This window comes from Symphodus melops, assembly GCF_947650265.1.
Source record: "Symphodus melops genome assembly, chromosome: 10".
Classification (NCBI taxonomy): domain Eukaryota; kingdom Metazoa; phylum Chordata; class Actinopteri; order Labriformes; family Labridae; genus Symphodus; species Symphodus melops.
The window spans coordinates 25,975,368-25,993,157 of record NC_136700.1 but is presented as its reverse complement, the minus strand read 5'-3'; the positions used below and the strand labels follow the sequence as shown (position 1 = coordinate 25,993,157).

The window sequence follows — 17,790 nt, the reverse complement described above, 5'->3', positions numbered from 1 at the left end:
TGGACAAGTATAACATACTGTATGATGTGATGTGTAAAAAAAATGACAACTGGAAATAATCAGTTTTGTTTGTTATCGATGGTCTGGTTTGCTTTTGTTGCTCATTTGATGCTTCATGTTGTTTTCAGTCAGTTTCACAACAAGCTAAAAAGTCACAGGAACTTTAAAAGAAAACCTCGCCTCACCTCACTCAAATGTGTTCCTGTTTCTTGCAGCCAGAGTGTTATGAGCCGGCAAATCTTTACGAGTAACTCTGAATCCATCCATTTCACCACGACGCAGCTGCCTGTGTGAACTCTCAAATCCTTACTTGACAGATAATGCCATCCAGTAGTGCAGCACAGAGCCGAGATAAACCTCAAGTTTTGCATCACCAACGCTCCCAAAAACACACATTCAGACCTAAAGCCTGTGCAGCCACTTAGGCAATAAATGAGCTCATCTTTGCAATCAACATGCTGGAAACTTAAAAGTCAGGGCTTTGAAAAGCAGCAGCCTGTTGTAGCTAATGGCTAACGCTAAGAGTTCAGTCTCACCGTTGCATCTCTTTGCTGATGCATAGCCCCTAAGTAGAAAGAGCTGAAATAGTCCCTGAACTCCCATTTTCTACTCGAGGCCCTTTTAATCCTGCTAAAGGCTCACAGTGTTCAATGAAAGAAGAGGAGGAGGAGGAGGAGGAGGAGGAGGAGGGAGGGGTCAGCAACACTGATGAAAGTGACACAAGATTGAACTTCTCCAGCTCCCGTACAACGATTTATCGTGACTCTTCATCTTAATTAGGCAAAAAATCAAATCAACGCTAAGCTGCGCTGCCTTTTTCTTTTACCTTTGTGCAATTAGTGGCAGCCATCACTTCAGAGGACAGCTCAGTTGTTACGCCTTCTTTCACACTTTGGGCTCAATCATTTGTCAAAGGCACAATAAGTGCTCTTCTTAATTACATTATTCATTCAAGGCCAGAGAACATGTTCCCGGCTCAATGAGGCCCTTAGTGATAAAACCTCTGAAAGTAGAACTTGTGTTTTAATGCTCAGAAGTGTTATTCACCCGATGCAGCTCACTGAAATGTGACTTTTTATGAAACTTTTGGGATATTTAACTGCAGCATTCTCATCATAATCACCCCTGCTGTTAAGTTGTTGCCATCATCATCACCGCTCACCTTGCCAGCAGGCTCCGACTGTGAGCTGCACATCGATCTGAGAGGGGTGGATGGGCCAGTCGTCAGTCACCATGTAAGGGTCGTAGGTCACTCCGTCCACGTAGAGCGTCACCACTGGGAACTCCACGTTGATGACGTAGTAATGCCACTCTTTGTCACAGATCTGTCAAGAGAGAGAGAGAAAGGGAAAGCGTCATGAAGGAACATGTTGTTTCCCTCCAAAATAAAAGACATACGTGTTGCAGCAGTACTTGCTCGATGTTTTTTTTTGTTTTGTTTGCAGGACAGAGTCCAGGACAAAGTTCCCTTCAGGGACGATGAAGTATATCTGATGTATTTGATGTTCACTTTCTTTCCACATGTGGCTCACTCTCATGTTTGGCATTAGGAACAGAGAGAGAAGAAACATCTGGGTGGTTTCACCAGCTACCTCTAAAGGTCATTAAATATCTGTCTGTCAACCTGCAGAATCACACAGAGTTTTTTGGGTCCACATAATCCTTGGTAAAGCACAAACTACTGCCTTTCCACTTAGTTTATAAACCAACTATTGCACGTAAAAATATAGAAGTTCAGCGTCAGTCGAGATGTGCAGGGGGCATTTTTCTCTTCAATGTTACCCAGACATCACGCAGAGCAGCGCTGGTAAACAACATCAGGTCCTCTTCATGTCAATGATTGACATTACGGTGCAGCGTGTTTGTCTAAGAGTAGAGTTATGTTGCACTTCCGTGAATAGAGAGTGAAATTACAGCTCTGTCTAAGTCATTCTTGTCGTTGGAAGTTCTCAACAGAATAGTTTTGTGTGTGCGTCATGCTCATTAAAATGCATTAGTACATTACCTTTTTAACCTCTTCTCAAAACTCCTTGACTGCGCCACTCTTCAGCATGCTTGACCACTCACCCTGCCTCGCCGAGCATTTTAATTGATTGCACCGGCCCACTCACGCCTGTCTGTCTCTGCGCACGCCTGTCTCGCCCTCCTCTTCCTCTGCTTCAGGCCACGCTTTATCTCAGCAGCCGGGCTCTCATCAGCCGCACTTCACCTCTTCCTCTCGGCTCCTCTGATATAACCTGGGACAGCCTTTGAACACTTAGCCTTGGGTAACCTTCCTCTCTAATGAAGAGGGCTACGCGGCCTGCTTATTAACAGCATGCTGGCACAGCAGAGGGGAGTTCTAATCAATCCCGTTCAATTTAGCTGCTATTGAGGTCGGAGATGCAACACGGGGCATATTGGTGATCATTCTGAACAGCGGCAGAACACGTATGCAGCATGTCGATGTGCTGAGGTGCTGCTCGGAATTGATAGAGGGATCATCTGACTTTTGATTGGATGATGTAGATCACACTGGTGAGACATGCATTAACATATAGACGCTCATATGCACTGTGCATACAAGTTCTTTAAACATTAGTGCTGTCAAGAGATAAGTATCTAAAGCCAGTGTTTGATGAGCAGTGTGTGACGTATCATTCTTGTTCAATGCATCGCATGTAGACTCACTCCGTCTGTTTAACCCTAAATCCACTCGCTTGCTCTTTATTGATTCAACTTCTGCAGGGTAGATATCACACATCCCTACCTCTGCACTCAGCCGCTAGCCCCGCCCCCTTTCTCAGTTGCTCTCACTCAGTCGAAGAAGATATACTTTATTAATCTACACTCTGTGATAGAGACATGCTGCACACACATGCACAAATGGGATCCTATATGGACATGCACTAATGAATACATGTCGGAGTGAGGGGGGGGACTCTTGGCGTTAGCCATTAGCCAACCCAAGCCCCTGCAAACTGAGCTACTACCATATATCTGCAATGTTGACTGTCTTCTTCTGCAGCGTGAAGACACACTGAGTCATTTATTTTCTTCTATTTTCACGAAGGCAGAAGAGTAGCATGCGTATGATGCTTGTTAGTTACTTAGTGCCTTAACAAAAAGTTAGAAAAGAACGTTGTACTGAATGAGAGCGAAGTTGGACAAATGCCTGTTAATGCATTAACAGTGGGAACACACCATGTGTGAGGGCTGAACAATATTTCATTATTGTTTGTGCATGGGCTCTGCTGTAGTCACTTTGCATGATACGCAGTGTCAGCTGATCACTTCATCACGCCACTTTAATGTCATCTGATGCAAACCAAAAATGACCAGTTTTCTGGCGTGCACGCCTGATCGACACCGTGAGTCTGACATCACCATCAGTAGTCAGAGAACTGAGCTGTGCATGCAGAGTCTGTGTCCCCTGCATTTGAAGATGTACAGGCTTCAGGTGACACAGCTGCCATCACAGATACTCCAGCATGACACTCCAGGTAAACGATCAATCACAGGTTTAAAATGAGTGTTTTTCCACTTGCACAGCCGCTCGTCAGTGTTGTGGCGCACATGGTGAAGAGTTGTTTGAGTCACAGGCAGCTCAAGACAAAGAGCTTTGTTTAATTAGAAGTTTGAGTCTGCTCACGTACAGTACACTTATTGAAACTCTGAAGCTTGAGCCACCGTGAGACGGCTGGACCATCTCGTTTTCATCACGTTAACAACATCCTTAACATTTATGGTTATTTTGACAGTCCTAACAAATATCAAACTGTCTCCTTGATAAAGCGGAGGTTTTCCTTGGGCCATCACGGCCGTTTTGGACGCCCCTGGGTTTGCCAGATATGAGAGCAGTTATCAGGTGAACAGGTGTTGCAGCGATGGAAGCGGGCAGTGGAACTGCTTCAGATAGAAGTGATTGTACCCGAGCTAAAAAGCCTCTGCATGTTTCTAATAAGCTCCAGCAGCAGAAAGCTGCTCAAACTAGGATCAATGTTGGAGATGAAACATGGAGAGAGGTTAGAACGCAGAAAGCTTTACAGACCCATGCAGAGCTGGCTAAACACTGAAGCTACAGTGTCCACCTCATGCAGAGCTGGCTAAACACTGAAGCTACAGTGTCCACCACATGCAGAGCTGGCTAAACACTGAAGCTACAGCGTCCACCACATGCAGAGCTGGCTAAACACTGAAGCTACAGTGTCCACCACATGCAGAGCTGGCTAAACACTGAAGCTACAGTGTCCACCACATGCAGAGCTGGCTAAACACTGAAGCTACAGTGTCCACCACATGCAGAGCTGGCTAAACACTGAAGCTACAGTGTCCACCACATGCTGACCTGTGTGAGAGGAGGGGGGGAGGCAGCTCTCTGTGATGATTAGAGTTTAGACTACAGTACTCATTTTAAACACTAGGGGGCAGCTCTCTGTGATGATTATAGTTTAGACTGCAGTACACATTTTAAACACTAAGGGACAGAGTGACAGACTGCTCCTTTCACTTTAACGTGTCTGTTGGACTTGACTTACAACTCTTTATGTTTTATTCCCGATGTGTCGACTGTAAAGCAAGCTATCGTCATTCCAGTGCGCACACACTAATCCCTCTGACATTTACACAATCAGATGCTCATGCTCTGTGCTGCTTTTTCCCTTGTTGTGTCTGTTGAAGATTTCAAAGAGAGTTCAGGCCCAAATGGGACCGTGGGAGAACCTATTGGGTGACTTCTTCTTCTTGCAGCTCTTCAAAGAGGCCGTCTTGGCCAATAGGAAGCTGCCTCTGTTGGACTGGGATGTCAGTTGGATTTCTCTTTCAGGGAGCGAGAAAGGGATGCAATTATGGAGCCATACAGGTCCACACTACTCAGAGCAGAGGAGGAGGTCTGACAAGGGGAAGACAGGCAGAGTGTTGTAGGTAAAAGCTTTAAATCATCATGCCAGGCTAAAAGAACCCAACTCAACTCCCACCTTTAACCTCTACCGTGAGGATAACAATAAACAGAGAAGCAGGAAATAGATTTGAACTGTAAGAGGAATGGCTTGGATTATATACAGCTATTTAAGATTTCAGGTCAGCCACCTTAAACCTTAACCAACAGCAGTGCGTTTTGACTGATTTGGGTTCAAACACGAGCAGTTAGAAAATTAAATCCAAGGGAAATGAGAACTGAGCACTGAAAATGAAAGAAAACTACACCTACTTAAACACCTAATATAAGTGTTGGTAAATATAAGAACAAAGCGTCAATAAAACGTGGAAGTGTAAAGTCCTGCAGTTCCTGGAGTGTCCACTAGAGGTTGGCACAGGAAGCACAGGAAGTCACATCCACACCCATTTAAAAAGCCTGTTTTTACAGCAGACATGAACATGTTTACAGCCTGCTTCAAAAAACAACAACAAATAGGTCTGATCGTGTCTCTCTCTCGTTAGGTTGACTGAAATTTGTAGCATTTCCTGCATGGAGACCGCCATCGATGAGCCTCCAGCGCCCCCTGCAGGAACAGTCGGGTGATGACACTCAGGCTTTGTACAGTTATATTCAGTCCACATCACACCCACACCACAGGGGGGCGCTGAGCTCCAAACATTTTGTCCCTTATTTGGTTCTGGGAAAATTGTTGATCTGGTTGTGTTTCCATGCATACAGGAGTGTGTTTGTGGTAATTAGAGCAAGACAGAGATTCATCAGGGCTACAGCACTTGTAAAAACAACTTCCCACCATCAGTCACACACACACACACAGACACACACGATTGCAGAGACATCACGCTGGCATCATTACGTGCCAACTTCAAGAATCTTCAAAGCCAAAGTGAAAGTTTAGGGGAGCAGCTCTGACTTACTTTGCTTATGAAAGCAAAGCAAAAAGTTTTTTATTCCCCAATCCCTCCACTTCCCTGTGTCTCCGCCTGATGCAAATTGACAGGCGGAAGGAATGAATGAAAAAAAATAACCACACAAACAAAGAAGAGGGAGGACGGGAAACAACCGGAGGACAAAGAAGAGAGAGAGAGAGATCGGAAACATCACACATCAAAGATCCTTGGTCATCTCTTGGGGCACTGGATGGCGAGAACAAAAAAAGCAATTGCTATCTACCCTCCTCTACCTCACTCTCTTCTTCCTCTGCAGTTTGTTTGGTCTCTTTTCTTCTATGCCTCTCTCTCCATTAGAACCCGACTGTGGGAGTTGTTGCCTCGAGTTCTTTGGAGTTGAAAGTCTAAAAGAGATCTGTCGCCCGACCCAAAACCTCTTGACTTCAAACAAGAGATTCAGGAATGAGATAGAAAAGGTAGAAAAGTGAGGAGAGATGAGATGATTGAAGATTGGGAGGTGGCAGGGCAGAGAGCAAAGGGAACAAGGGAAGGTGAAGATGAAAGGAAAATAAGCGGTGAAAGTGACAGCGAATGATAAACTCTGAAAAGAAATTGGGACAGAGCGAGAATGTGATTGGGGAAAGGACTGAAGACGAAACCTTTATTACTCTGCCCAAAACTAAGGGAACAACTTATATGGAAGAGATGACAAAATCATTAAGGAATAGTTTGACAGGCCACCACATTAAAGAAGAGACAATGAATTAAACTCTTCTTATACTCTGCATGCAAAATACACTGCTGGATGCAGAGTCTGCAGAGCCCGTGTGCTCTTAGCTTAGCATTAGCACTGGGAGCAATGGGCAACCACTAGCCTGACTGTGTCCCAACTGAGCGGCAATCTTCAGAGTTGAAAAATACAAACAACTGCAGTTCCTCAAGTGTCCACTCGAGGCCTGCTTAAAAAACAGAGAAATCCCAATGATGTGCCAAATCAACAAAAACAACAGCTGTGGTCTGCAGAGCTTATTTCTTTATTAAATGGAAAAAGGTATGGGGGGTGATTTCGTTTGATCATATCTCATCAGTTTTGATGATATTAACGCTGAGAGTTATTCCTACATTTGCATAATAAGGGGTGTGAGTAGTTTGACTGACAGGTGGATGCATTGTAGTTAATGCCTCCATCTCTTCTCCTGTTGCTTCGATTGATCGCAGACAGAGAAACAATGAGATAACATTTCAAAATGCTTCTTCAGGAACTCATGAGTGAGCTCACTGAGACAACGTCCATGTTTCATACTGTCGAGCTGTAGAGTTGCTCACTTCACATTGACATGGTAGATATTTTAATTCTTCTCGTTTTACACTCGATAATTATACCAAAAATTAGTCCAAAATGTCGAACTTTATTCGTGCTGTGACCTCACAGCTAAAGGGTTCCTGCTTTCGGACAAGAACCCTCTGGCAGTGGGGGAGCTGGTCCTGCGACCCCGAACAGGAAGAGCGGTACTGACAATGGATGGATCTTAAATCCTCAAGCTTTGCATTTAGAGTAACAACAGTTTAATCCAAAGAAATCACAGCCATCTTAAAACTCAAATCCAAAAACAGAGAGAGAGAGATAATTAATTATGACCATCATTAGATTTTCAAATGTACCTCATGAACTGGTGAGTCATAAGTGGGCACCAAAAGTCAAAGACAGCAGAGATATAAACCTGAGGTTATTTTTATCTTGTACTGCAGACTTCAGGAACAGTTCTGAGGGGGAGGGGGAGAGAAAGATGGAAGTGAACGAGGTGGCGGGAGTTAAGTGGGGAGGAGGGCCTGCAGGGCTTGCTGGAGGAAGGATCCACAACGGAGATTGATGAGCACTGAAAACAAGGTGACTTGAAGGAGGCGTGGGAAGGAGGAGCCGGGATGGGATGAGAAAGTTAGTGTGTGGGGGGGGACCATAACTTGTGAAAGTCCCGATGATGACAGAGGAGAGAAAGAGGAACATGATTAGTTTAATCTTTACATTATTCCATGAATTTAACGGTCCAATCATTAAGTGTGCAGTGCTAGCTTCTCTGACAACAACGCAGCAGCCAGTATGTCCTCCTTCTAACTTTAGATTCTGCTCCTGAATGCTCTGGATCTGATTGGACCAGAGAAGGTAGGCGGAGCTTTGAAGGCAGTTTTGGACGCCCCTGGGTTTGCCAGATATGAGAGCAGTTATCAGGTGAACAGGTGTTGCAGCGATGGAAGCGGGCAGTGGAACTGCTTCAGATAGAAGTGATTGTACCCGAGCTAAAAAGCCTCTGCATGTTTCTAATAAGCTCCAGCAGCAGAAAGCTGCTCAAACTAGGATCAATGTTGGAGATGAAACATGGAGAGAGGTTAGAACGCAGAAAGCTTTACAGACCCATGCAGAGCTGGCTAAACACTGAAGCTACAGTGTCCACCACATGCAGAGCCGGCTAAACACTGAAGCTACAGTGTACACCACATGCAGAGCCGGCTAAACACTGAAGCTACAGTGTCCACCACATGCAGAGCTGGCTAAACACTGAAGCTACAGTGTACACCACATGCAGAGCCGGCTAAACACTGAAGCTACAGTGTCCACCACATGCTGACCTGTGTTTTATCTCACAAATCCTAATTATTATAAATATTTAAAAAAAAAAAAACTATTATCCCTACACTGAAATGTTTCATGTTTTAAGGGAAGAAAAATATAATTTTGGACTTTGACTCTCGTAAATACATGTTTTTTTTGTCCACTTGGTTCTTAAGGTGGACACAATCACCACAGCTTTACATTATTCATACACTGTAAACTTATCTGGAAATACAGAAACATGATATTAACACAAGTACATTTCAGCAACATGTGTCGAAGTGAAAGTAGCGCTCGCTCAGGAGGGTCACAGAAAGGATGTCCTATTTGGAGTTGTTTGTTTTCCCCACTGACTGAGGGAGTTGTCTCGTCGTGCTCTAGTTTCATTTTCGACCAAAGAGATATGAATAGTAGGCGGTAAAAAAAATATACTGAGGCCATTGTCCCTGACTTTGAACCAGATTTAAATCTACAAGAGAAGCAATGTCAATACTCAAATTAGTACCAGTCTAAAGATGAAGCACGCAACACACCTGCAGCTGTCTTTTTTTGATTTACCATTTTCAGATTGATCATTTGACTGTGTGTGCTCACTGGGTCCCTTTCTGGAGAACTACAAGATCACAGAGAACTACAAGATCACAAGAAGAACTACAAGATCACAGGAAGAACAACAAGATCACAAGAAGAACTACAAGATCACAGGAGAACTACAAGGTCACAAGAAGAACTACAAGATCACAAGAAGAACTACAAGATCACAGAGAACTACAAGATCACAGGAAGAACTACAAGATCACAGGAAGAACTACAAGATCACAGGAAGAACAACAAGATCACAACAGAACTACAAGATCACAGGAAGAACTACAAGATCACAGGAGAACTACAAGATCACAGGAAGAACTACAAGATCACAGAGAACTACAAGATCGCAGGAAGAACTACAAGATCACAAGAAGAACTACAAGATCACAGGAAGAACAACAAGATCACAACAGAACTACAAGATCACAGGAAGAACTACAAGATCACAGGAGAACTACAAGATCACAGGAAGAACTACAAGATCAGAGAACTACAAGATCACAAGAAGAACTACAAGATCACAAGAAGAACTACAAGATCACAAGAAGAACTACAAGATCAGAGAACTACAAGATCACAGAGAACTACAAGATCACAGAAGAACTACAAGATCACGGAAGAACTACAAGATCACAAGAGAACTACAAGATCACAAGAGAACTACAAGATCACAAGAGAACTACAAGTCATGTGTTTTGATGTGAAGTGATACGAGTGAGTCCGTATATTGTGTTTTATTTTGAAATTTACTGGACGCTCTGTGCGTTACCTTGTCTGACTTCTTGTCCATGCTCGATTCATGCTCGCAGTGTGCTGCATCGAACATAGACCTCAAGCGTATATGAAACACAGCATCAAGTGAAAGCAAACGCCAAAGTACTGCATGGCGCTGATGGACGGCGGTGCACATGGACTATGTGGAAATTGGCATGAGACGGATGACCGAGAGGGGACGCTAGACGGATATAAATCCCAACAGAAGCGCTCGTTTAGAGCAAAGAAGCAAACATTCTCAGACGAGGGAGTTGAAGCCAGGATTGGTTCTTTGAGTCCTTCAAACAGCACAGAATAAGACACTGCTTGACAGATTGTGTTCTAACAGCTCATCGACTTTTGGTATTATTACAGCGAGGGCTCTCATCCAGGCCCATTCGTCTGGCCTCAGAAATACTTAGCCTCCTGATTCATTAGCTAAAGTGCTGTTTACTCTACATAATTGCCATAAATCATCGTCAGCCTGGTGTCAACATGGAAACCATTATCATGTCAATTATTGTAAGCATCCACAAAGGCCTGTCATGTCTGAAAGCCTATAATTACAAAAATAGAAGAAACAATTAAAAGAAAGTGATAGTGGATGTGTGTGTGTGTGTGTGTGTGTGTGTATGTGTGTATACTGCATGTACTGCATGCATGTCTCTGTGTGTGTGTGAGAAAAGTACTTGAAGGTGACTATGAATTACCGGCTGGCTAGAGAGACTAATTAGAGGGGCAATTATACAGCCGCTCCCGGCAGAGACTGGGAGTCAACAGCCAAATGACCTCTCCATAAGCTCCTAATGGGCCACACTCACACACACACATGCACTCATAAACACACTAATAATATCCACAGGGTTTTTTTAACTGCATGGCAATTTGAGTGAAAATGATCACATTCACTTCTTTTAGAAAACAAACAAACAAACATATTTTTGGGCTTTTTGGGCCTCCATTGGAGAGAGAGAGAGAGAGAGAGAGAGAGAGAGAGAGAGACAGGAGAGAACCAAACCCGGGCTACCACTCGCTCCACATCGGCCACCTGTCGCCCTGATTCACATCTGAACTCTCCTACGTTCATAGAGGGAAAGGATGCTGTTACCCATGTAGTCCTAATCAGTCCTTGGACTACGTTACAAACAGTTTGACATATAACTAACAGGGCGTCATAGTAGCCAAGGGGCCATATCACCAGTCTCCATGCACCAAGACCTCATGCATTAGAACTATGAATATCAAACTAAACAAGTTTTTAATCGTGATCATTCTCATTTTTAATCACAGGTTTGAAATTCTTTTGTTTCATTTTGAACGTTTGCGCTGTCTTAAGATGAGAGCACTTTACTTGCTGTGTGCTTTTATTTTGAAATACAATAAGTCCCTTCTGGTAAATGCAAGCTGAGGACAGGAAGTTCAGCACGGAAACAGGAAGTGGTTAGAGATCCCAAGGTGAGGTCAAAGCTAACGGTAACAGAGGTCAATGTGTGATGTCATCAGGTGGAGCTGACTTTGAACTCGTCAGCTGAGCTGTCTGAGAGTTTATTAACCACCATGTACAGTGCGTCTGACAGACTGCTCATGTGCTTGGACCCAATGGGCTGAAAGCATGAAACAAGCTCATGAAAGATATAACCAGTCAAAGCAGTCTTCTAGTTCTCTTCCAGTGCTCGTCAGGGGGCTCGACTGAGGTGTTGATTTGTGGGAAAGCGGCTAATTATCTGCCAGGAACACAACCGATTACCTTCCATGTCACTTTGTTAATTGAACAAGTCTGTCACGAAGTACGGAGCGGAAAACAAACAAGGACGTCCCACGCAGATCAGAGACAGAATAAAGGACGACAGAGAATATTTAGAGCCCAGCAGGAGGACATTTTCACACTGAAGTAAAAACTAATGGACAACAAAAAAAAACATCAAACATGAACCGACTGCAAAGAAGTTTGATGTTAGGTGGTGAAAACAGACACAACGTCTTCCCTCTTTGTCAAACGGAATCACTTTTGTTTGTTGTGCTTAAAGTGAAGTCCCATTTCTTTATAGAGCACATATCATATGACAAGCATTAGACTCAAGGTGCTTCAATACAGAGCCCCCCAAAAAAGCCTTAAAAACCCAGCAGCAGCTGACCAAAGTGAAGATATTTTCTCCTCTTCGCTGCTTCCTCAACATCCGTCACATTTGCCAGTTTGAACCGAGACCTGTCGCTGAATTGTGTCCCTCTTATTCCAAACTCACCTGCAAGCTATTCAGTCAGAGGACAGGGTCTCTGCAGACACAGCTTTACTTTAGGATACGTCTGTATTTTACTTTGTAGGAAAAAGCTACCGCCTCTTCCTTTCAATGGTCTTATCTTCCCTCCAGTTAAACTCCAGTAAGAAACTCGCCTGAGCTGTGAATTAGCACTTCCTGTGTGAGGAACCTCCTGGTTCAGCATCGGGCTGGAGAGAGTCTGTCCTCATATCAGAAGTGCAGTACATGATGTGACCTAAAGGATGTGTGACCAGTAACCAGTTAATCATGTGTTCATCTTCTTCTCTTTTACTCCCCTCTCTCCTCTGGTAAAAAACAAAATGCTGCAACACAAAGCCTGTTTCTAAAGAGCTTTAACCACAGATAGAAAGCCGGTGGTGTGAGAGTCCTAACCATTGGCTCGGCACTAAAGTCTAACACCAGACTCTGTGGAAAGTGAGTGCAGGGGGTTTAAATGGGAACAAATCTTCGGCCTTGAAAGTTGAAAAGGGAAAAAAAGTCCCCACACCTCTCGGATGTACTTTGATGAAATGATGGCTAAAAAAACCTGAGCACATCAAGTCAATGAAAACATCATCAGGATGTAGTTACATGTGAGGCACGTCAACATGTTACCCAATCTCTGGACCCATCAGTTACCGACAGTGTCCTGATAGTCCACTACGCCCTCCTCTGTTTCAACAGAACAGAATAAATCGAGCTGGACAGAAAGTCAGACATTAAGTGTCCTTAAGCATTCTCATTAACCTGCATCAATATGACTGTTGCACATTTTTCCTTTAAAGATGCTCCACGTGAAATCTAGCAGCAGATTTCATATGCAGGGTGTGTTTGTGTCCCAGCTCCATTGACTCTGCTGACTAACCACAACTAACCACGACTAACCACGTACGGACAAATCCAGACGTTTAAAATCCTACAGCGAGGAATATTCCAAACAGAATCCATCACAGTGAGTAGTTAAATAAAGAGCTGCCATCACACCCCCATCTTACCGTCACTGTGAACAACCCTGCTGCGAGGTGCGATGGAAAAACACTCCACAGCAACATGCAGCCGATCACGACACAGGACGACTAACCTCCCAAACAAATGGAAAGAAAAAACATCTATTTAAGGAAGAAAAGACAACATCAGTGTGCAACTACAAGACTCGAAGGATTCAGGCTTTGTGTGTGTGTGTGTGTGTGTGTGTGTGTGTGTGTGTGTTGGAGTTGTCAGTCATTGTTGCTGCTTTTGCAGAGATTATAACAGAAAGTGATTGTGGAATTGAAATGGTTGTTTGTTTCTTAAATGGATGAGGATTCATTTTGCACATCTCTTCCCAGAGCAGATCAGTTTGAGGTGTTTTAGCTGAAATTGTTCTCTTGTTAAATATTGGTGGACTTTATGAGAACTGCACCATAAATTCTCTTCCCTGCTTGAACTCATCGCCCTCCTTATCTAGCACTGAAGACATGTCGGTGCACAGATTTAGTTGTCGATATTTTAGCAGCGTTGTTTACGCCTCGCAGAAACTGACGCAGGATTAAATGGGACATGGGGAACCTAGTTTTTAAATGTTTTCGTTAATGGATTGGACTCAGAGGAGCAAGTTACAAATCGATGAAATGTCTCATGTGTGAGTAAATATCATGTCAAAGAGAAGCTAAGTAGGTCAGACCCCCCTGTGGGGTAGTTCAGGTCTTGGCTGTTGATACTGTGAATGGAGACGCTAAATGAACTGTACATGGTAACTACTCCAAGCGTTCTTACAAGACATGTCACAATCCCCTTTTTACACACACAGATGCACTGGTTACTGATACAGTATGCTGGGGTCCAGGCCGCCCCCCATTACTGGTCTAACATTTCCCTTCATGCACTGTGGTCTGTCTTTGGACTTTAGTGTCTTTCCAAAAGAACCTTTGGCACAGAGCTGTTTGATATCTATTTATATCTGCACTTTATTTTGAAAATACTACTTCCCTTATGTCAACACTTGCTGCTGTTTTTTTTATCCTGCAATATGAACCAATGAAATGATCTAACGGTGGGAAGCAGGAGCCAGGACTGAACCGGTAACCTTCTAGTTGATTCTTTTAGCTCCTACTGTATGTAGAGTCCGCTTCAGGCTGCAAAAGATAAAAAAACATGAAGTCCCATTTAAAAAGATGTCTGAGTTTGCTCTCAGTCTTCCAGGTCATGGTGAAGTTGAAGCTTAGTTTGGACATTTCACCTCTCCTTCTTCATTTCTAAACTAACTCCTTCAGTGGTCACACAGTACGGCTCAGGATTTGGATAGTTATGCTTCCAAGTTGTAAGTAACGTGCAACGATGCTCGACTACTAGCATTTCAAATATGGCGACTGCCGTTGTAGAGCATCATCCAGAAACCAGTGAGTGACATCACTGAGACAACGTCCATGTTTAATACAGTCTATGTGCTGGATCGAAAGGTGTCCGGTGCAAGAATCGTTCACTGAGTTAAAAACGATGATTCTCATTAAAGTTCAGATATTCAACATACTGATTTGTTTACTTCTTTACATTCAGCAGGAGATGTGACGATGGAGACAAGAACTGCGGTGCTGAGGGAAACAGGACGTCGCGCTGAAGCGAAGAATCAGCAACACGGGTCCTAGAGGTTGCCAGAGACCGTTAGTGCAGCGGTGGAAGGAGGCAGACGGAGGTGGGGTTGTCAGGCGGGGATCATGCCATCTTGCCCACTGCCACACTACATCCATCACACGCCCCCTCTTGATTACCTAAGCCCTGACAACACGTGCACGCCACCGATACTCCCACGGCAAGTTTACCAAGCCTCGGCCAGGCTCACTTATTCGCCCGCCTCTCTGTCTCTGTCTTTTCCTCAATTCATCTCTCTTTCTCATCCTTTTCTCTTACCACACTTTAGGTCAGGGTGGGATGTGCACTATAAATCTTCACACAAGATTCTGACAGCCACCCTCAATCCAGGAAGTGCATCAGCCAGTCAGAGAGAAGAGCTGCACTGCACATTAACTTTCTCTTCTCGGAACAAAAAAACAACCAAAAAAAACCAGAAACTATTTGGGTAGGCAGAAAGCCTGTGTGGAAAGTTTGTCCTGAAAGTAAGACAAATTGCTGTTTAGAAAAAAACGCAGAACTGAGAGGGAGGAAAGGGCGAAGGGTGAGAGCGGAGATTGGCTGAGAGAAGAGAAGATTCAGGGAACACATTTAGTCCAGATTAATATGATGAATGGGACGGAACAGAAGTTTTTACTGTGCTGTTATTTACTGTTGTTTAGTTTTGCTCTCTCTCTAATAACAAAATGTTATCAAGGTCTCCAGTTTCTTAAAAACTTCCACGCACACAAAAACACACAACTACACACAATCTATGGACCCTGAAATGTCTGAGTAAGTGGGAAGCAGGCTGTAAACATGTTCATGTCTGCTGTACAAACAGGCTGTTTGAATGGGTGTGTATGTGACTTCCTGTGCAGCTGCAGCCAGCCTCTAGTGGACACTCCAGGAACTGCAGTCAGCCTCTAGTGGACACTCCAGGAACTGCAGTCAGCCTCTAGTGGACACTCCAGGAACTGCAGGCGGATTCTGCAATTTAATGTTGGCTTCATTATTCAAGACAGGAGGTTGTTACTTGGTCTAACCACTGGATGTCATTGACTGTAGGTCAAAAATCCTGTATCAAGCATTCACACACACACACACACACACACACACACACACACACAGTATCAGAGAGGTAATAAAAGCCATTGCTCCTCCACCCTGCCACTTAGCTGCCCTTTCCACTGCCTTTAATTCCACCTATCTGAGGCCTACAGTGCTTCCCGCTCTCATAAAAGCGAGGTAATATTATCTGGGGATTGTGGGATGTGCACGGAATAAAAAAAAAAAAAGATGGAAAACTGCTTTGAACAGGGTTTCCAAAAGTGTTTTTGTAATAAAGGCTGATTTCATTTCCCGGCTGCCTGTGATTGTCGGTGGGTTCGCCGACACCTCAGCAGAATCTGATAAGAGAAGATAATGTCTGTGATGAATATCAGATATCATACGGAGAGGAATGAAACAATGAAGGCTGTCTGCAGCTATTACACTTATTAGATTATTATTTTGCATATTATTTTGGCTACTAAACCCTGTGAGAATATTCAATCTCTGCCCAGTCACTCCTCCTGTGTGATGCGAACACGTTGCATTAGAGTGGTATCAGCATTTTCTGTTTATTGTTTTATTCTTGCAGCCCCCCCCCCCCCCCCCACACCTTCACAGTGTGATATATTGGCATGCGTCCGTCCCAGTGGGAAGCAGCTTCTGACATGTCTTTCCTTTGTTGCCTCCATCTCCATCCATCTTCTCCTCACCTATATTTTATCTTTCATCTCGGCCCCCTGAGGTGTTTCTCTCTTTCACCTCTCTCTTCTTCCTTTCTCTGGCCTTTGTCTCTACCCTCTCATCTTTCTGTGGTTATTGATTCATGCTGTCAATAAGGTCCTCCTTGGAATACAAATAAAGCTATTTGCATACCAGCCAATGATTATAAAAAGAAGATAAATCATGGATAGCTGCTGTTATTTACCATAAACCCACATGTTTTCTGTGACTATGTGCTGCGTGAGCATCAGGGACGAGGGCGACGTTAGATCAGCATTTCAAAGGGATTGTGTCCCTGAAGGCATGGATGAGCATGTCTAAGAGCGTTTGTAAGTGTTTCCTTTTGCTCTCGAGGCACAGCTGGACAGTGGTCACAGTACTTGAGAGTAAAGTTGCGAGCATCTAGCCCTGAGCGAGGTAAACAGTGAAGATCTTAGACCTGACCCAGGGCTGGATGGCAGCTGTGAGCACACACAAAAAATCAGACCGAGAAAAAAGACTGGCAGGGGACTCAGGTGGGCAAGGCAAGCAAAACAAGAAATGAGGTTGAATCTGGGCTCCAAGAGGATTAGTCTGCATGCGCATCACACAGTGAGACCCCTCAAAAATGTATGTGTGTGTGTGTGTGTGTGTGTGTGTGTGTGTGTGTGTGTGTGTGTGTGTGTGTGTGTGTGTGGCCATCATGCTCTTTGGTGCCATGTTGCTGCAGCAGGGCTCTAAATATAGCAGGCTCTTCAGAAGGAGTCATCTATCATTCAACGTGACTCCTCCCATGAGGAGAGAGATGCATGCAGTGTCTGAGTGTGTGTGTGTGTGTGTGTGTGTGTGTGTGTGTGTGTGTTACAGAGGGATGTTAAATATCAGCTCAAAAGGTAAGAAACACGGAGGAGCTACATTGATTAAGGCTGGAAACAAAACGCTAGGAAGAAACTAATATCTGTCAGTGCATGTGAAGCTCTAACATGAAGATAAAAACAGAATAAACCTTTTTTATTCTTAAAGAAATGGGGCCGACGAACAAGAATGTTCTTCAAGGAGAAATGACAACATTGAAGCCAAAGCCCGTTGTAGCCTTAAATGTAACGCACGAGGAGGTCATGATACCGTTAAAACACTGTTCCTGAATCTCGGAGTCCTGCTTGTCAGACTGAGTGAAGAGATGTCTGTGGAGGACAACATGAGGGTCAGGTTGTTGTTGTCACACACGTTACAGGTGTCCAACACACCCGTGCAGGTTGTGTCCTGCCGTCCACTTTTTACTGTCCTCCCTGTTAAGTTATTGTAGTCACACCAGACTCCTGCCAGAAGCTTTAATTTAAATCCTAAATATCAAACATGTTTGATATAAACCTGAGCGTCCCAGACGATCCCCGAGGACATCAACACTCACTCTACAAGATAATCTGGGGAAATAATCGA

General features: G+C 44.0%; 1 protein-coding gene across 2 annotated transcripts in view; it reads right to left on the bottom strand.

Annotated features, from left to right (window-relative positions):
• LOC306830374 (calsyntenin-2-like) overlaps window positions 1-17,790 on the bottom strand; it is a 250,424-nt gene that overhangs the window by 24,821 nt on the left and 207,813 nt on the right. For both annotated transcript variants that reach the window (XM_079353806.1, XM_079353805.1), the window contains exon 9: window positions 1,163-1,325. In XM_079353806.1, coding sequence (XP_079209932.1) covers window positions 1,163-1,325 — 163 coding nt within the window. The remainder of the gene's footprint in view (window positions 1-1,162; window positions 1,326-17,790) is intronic.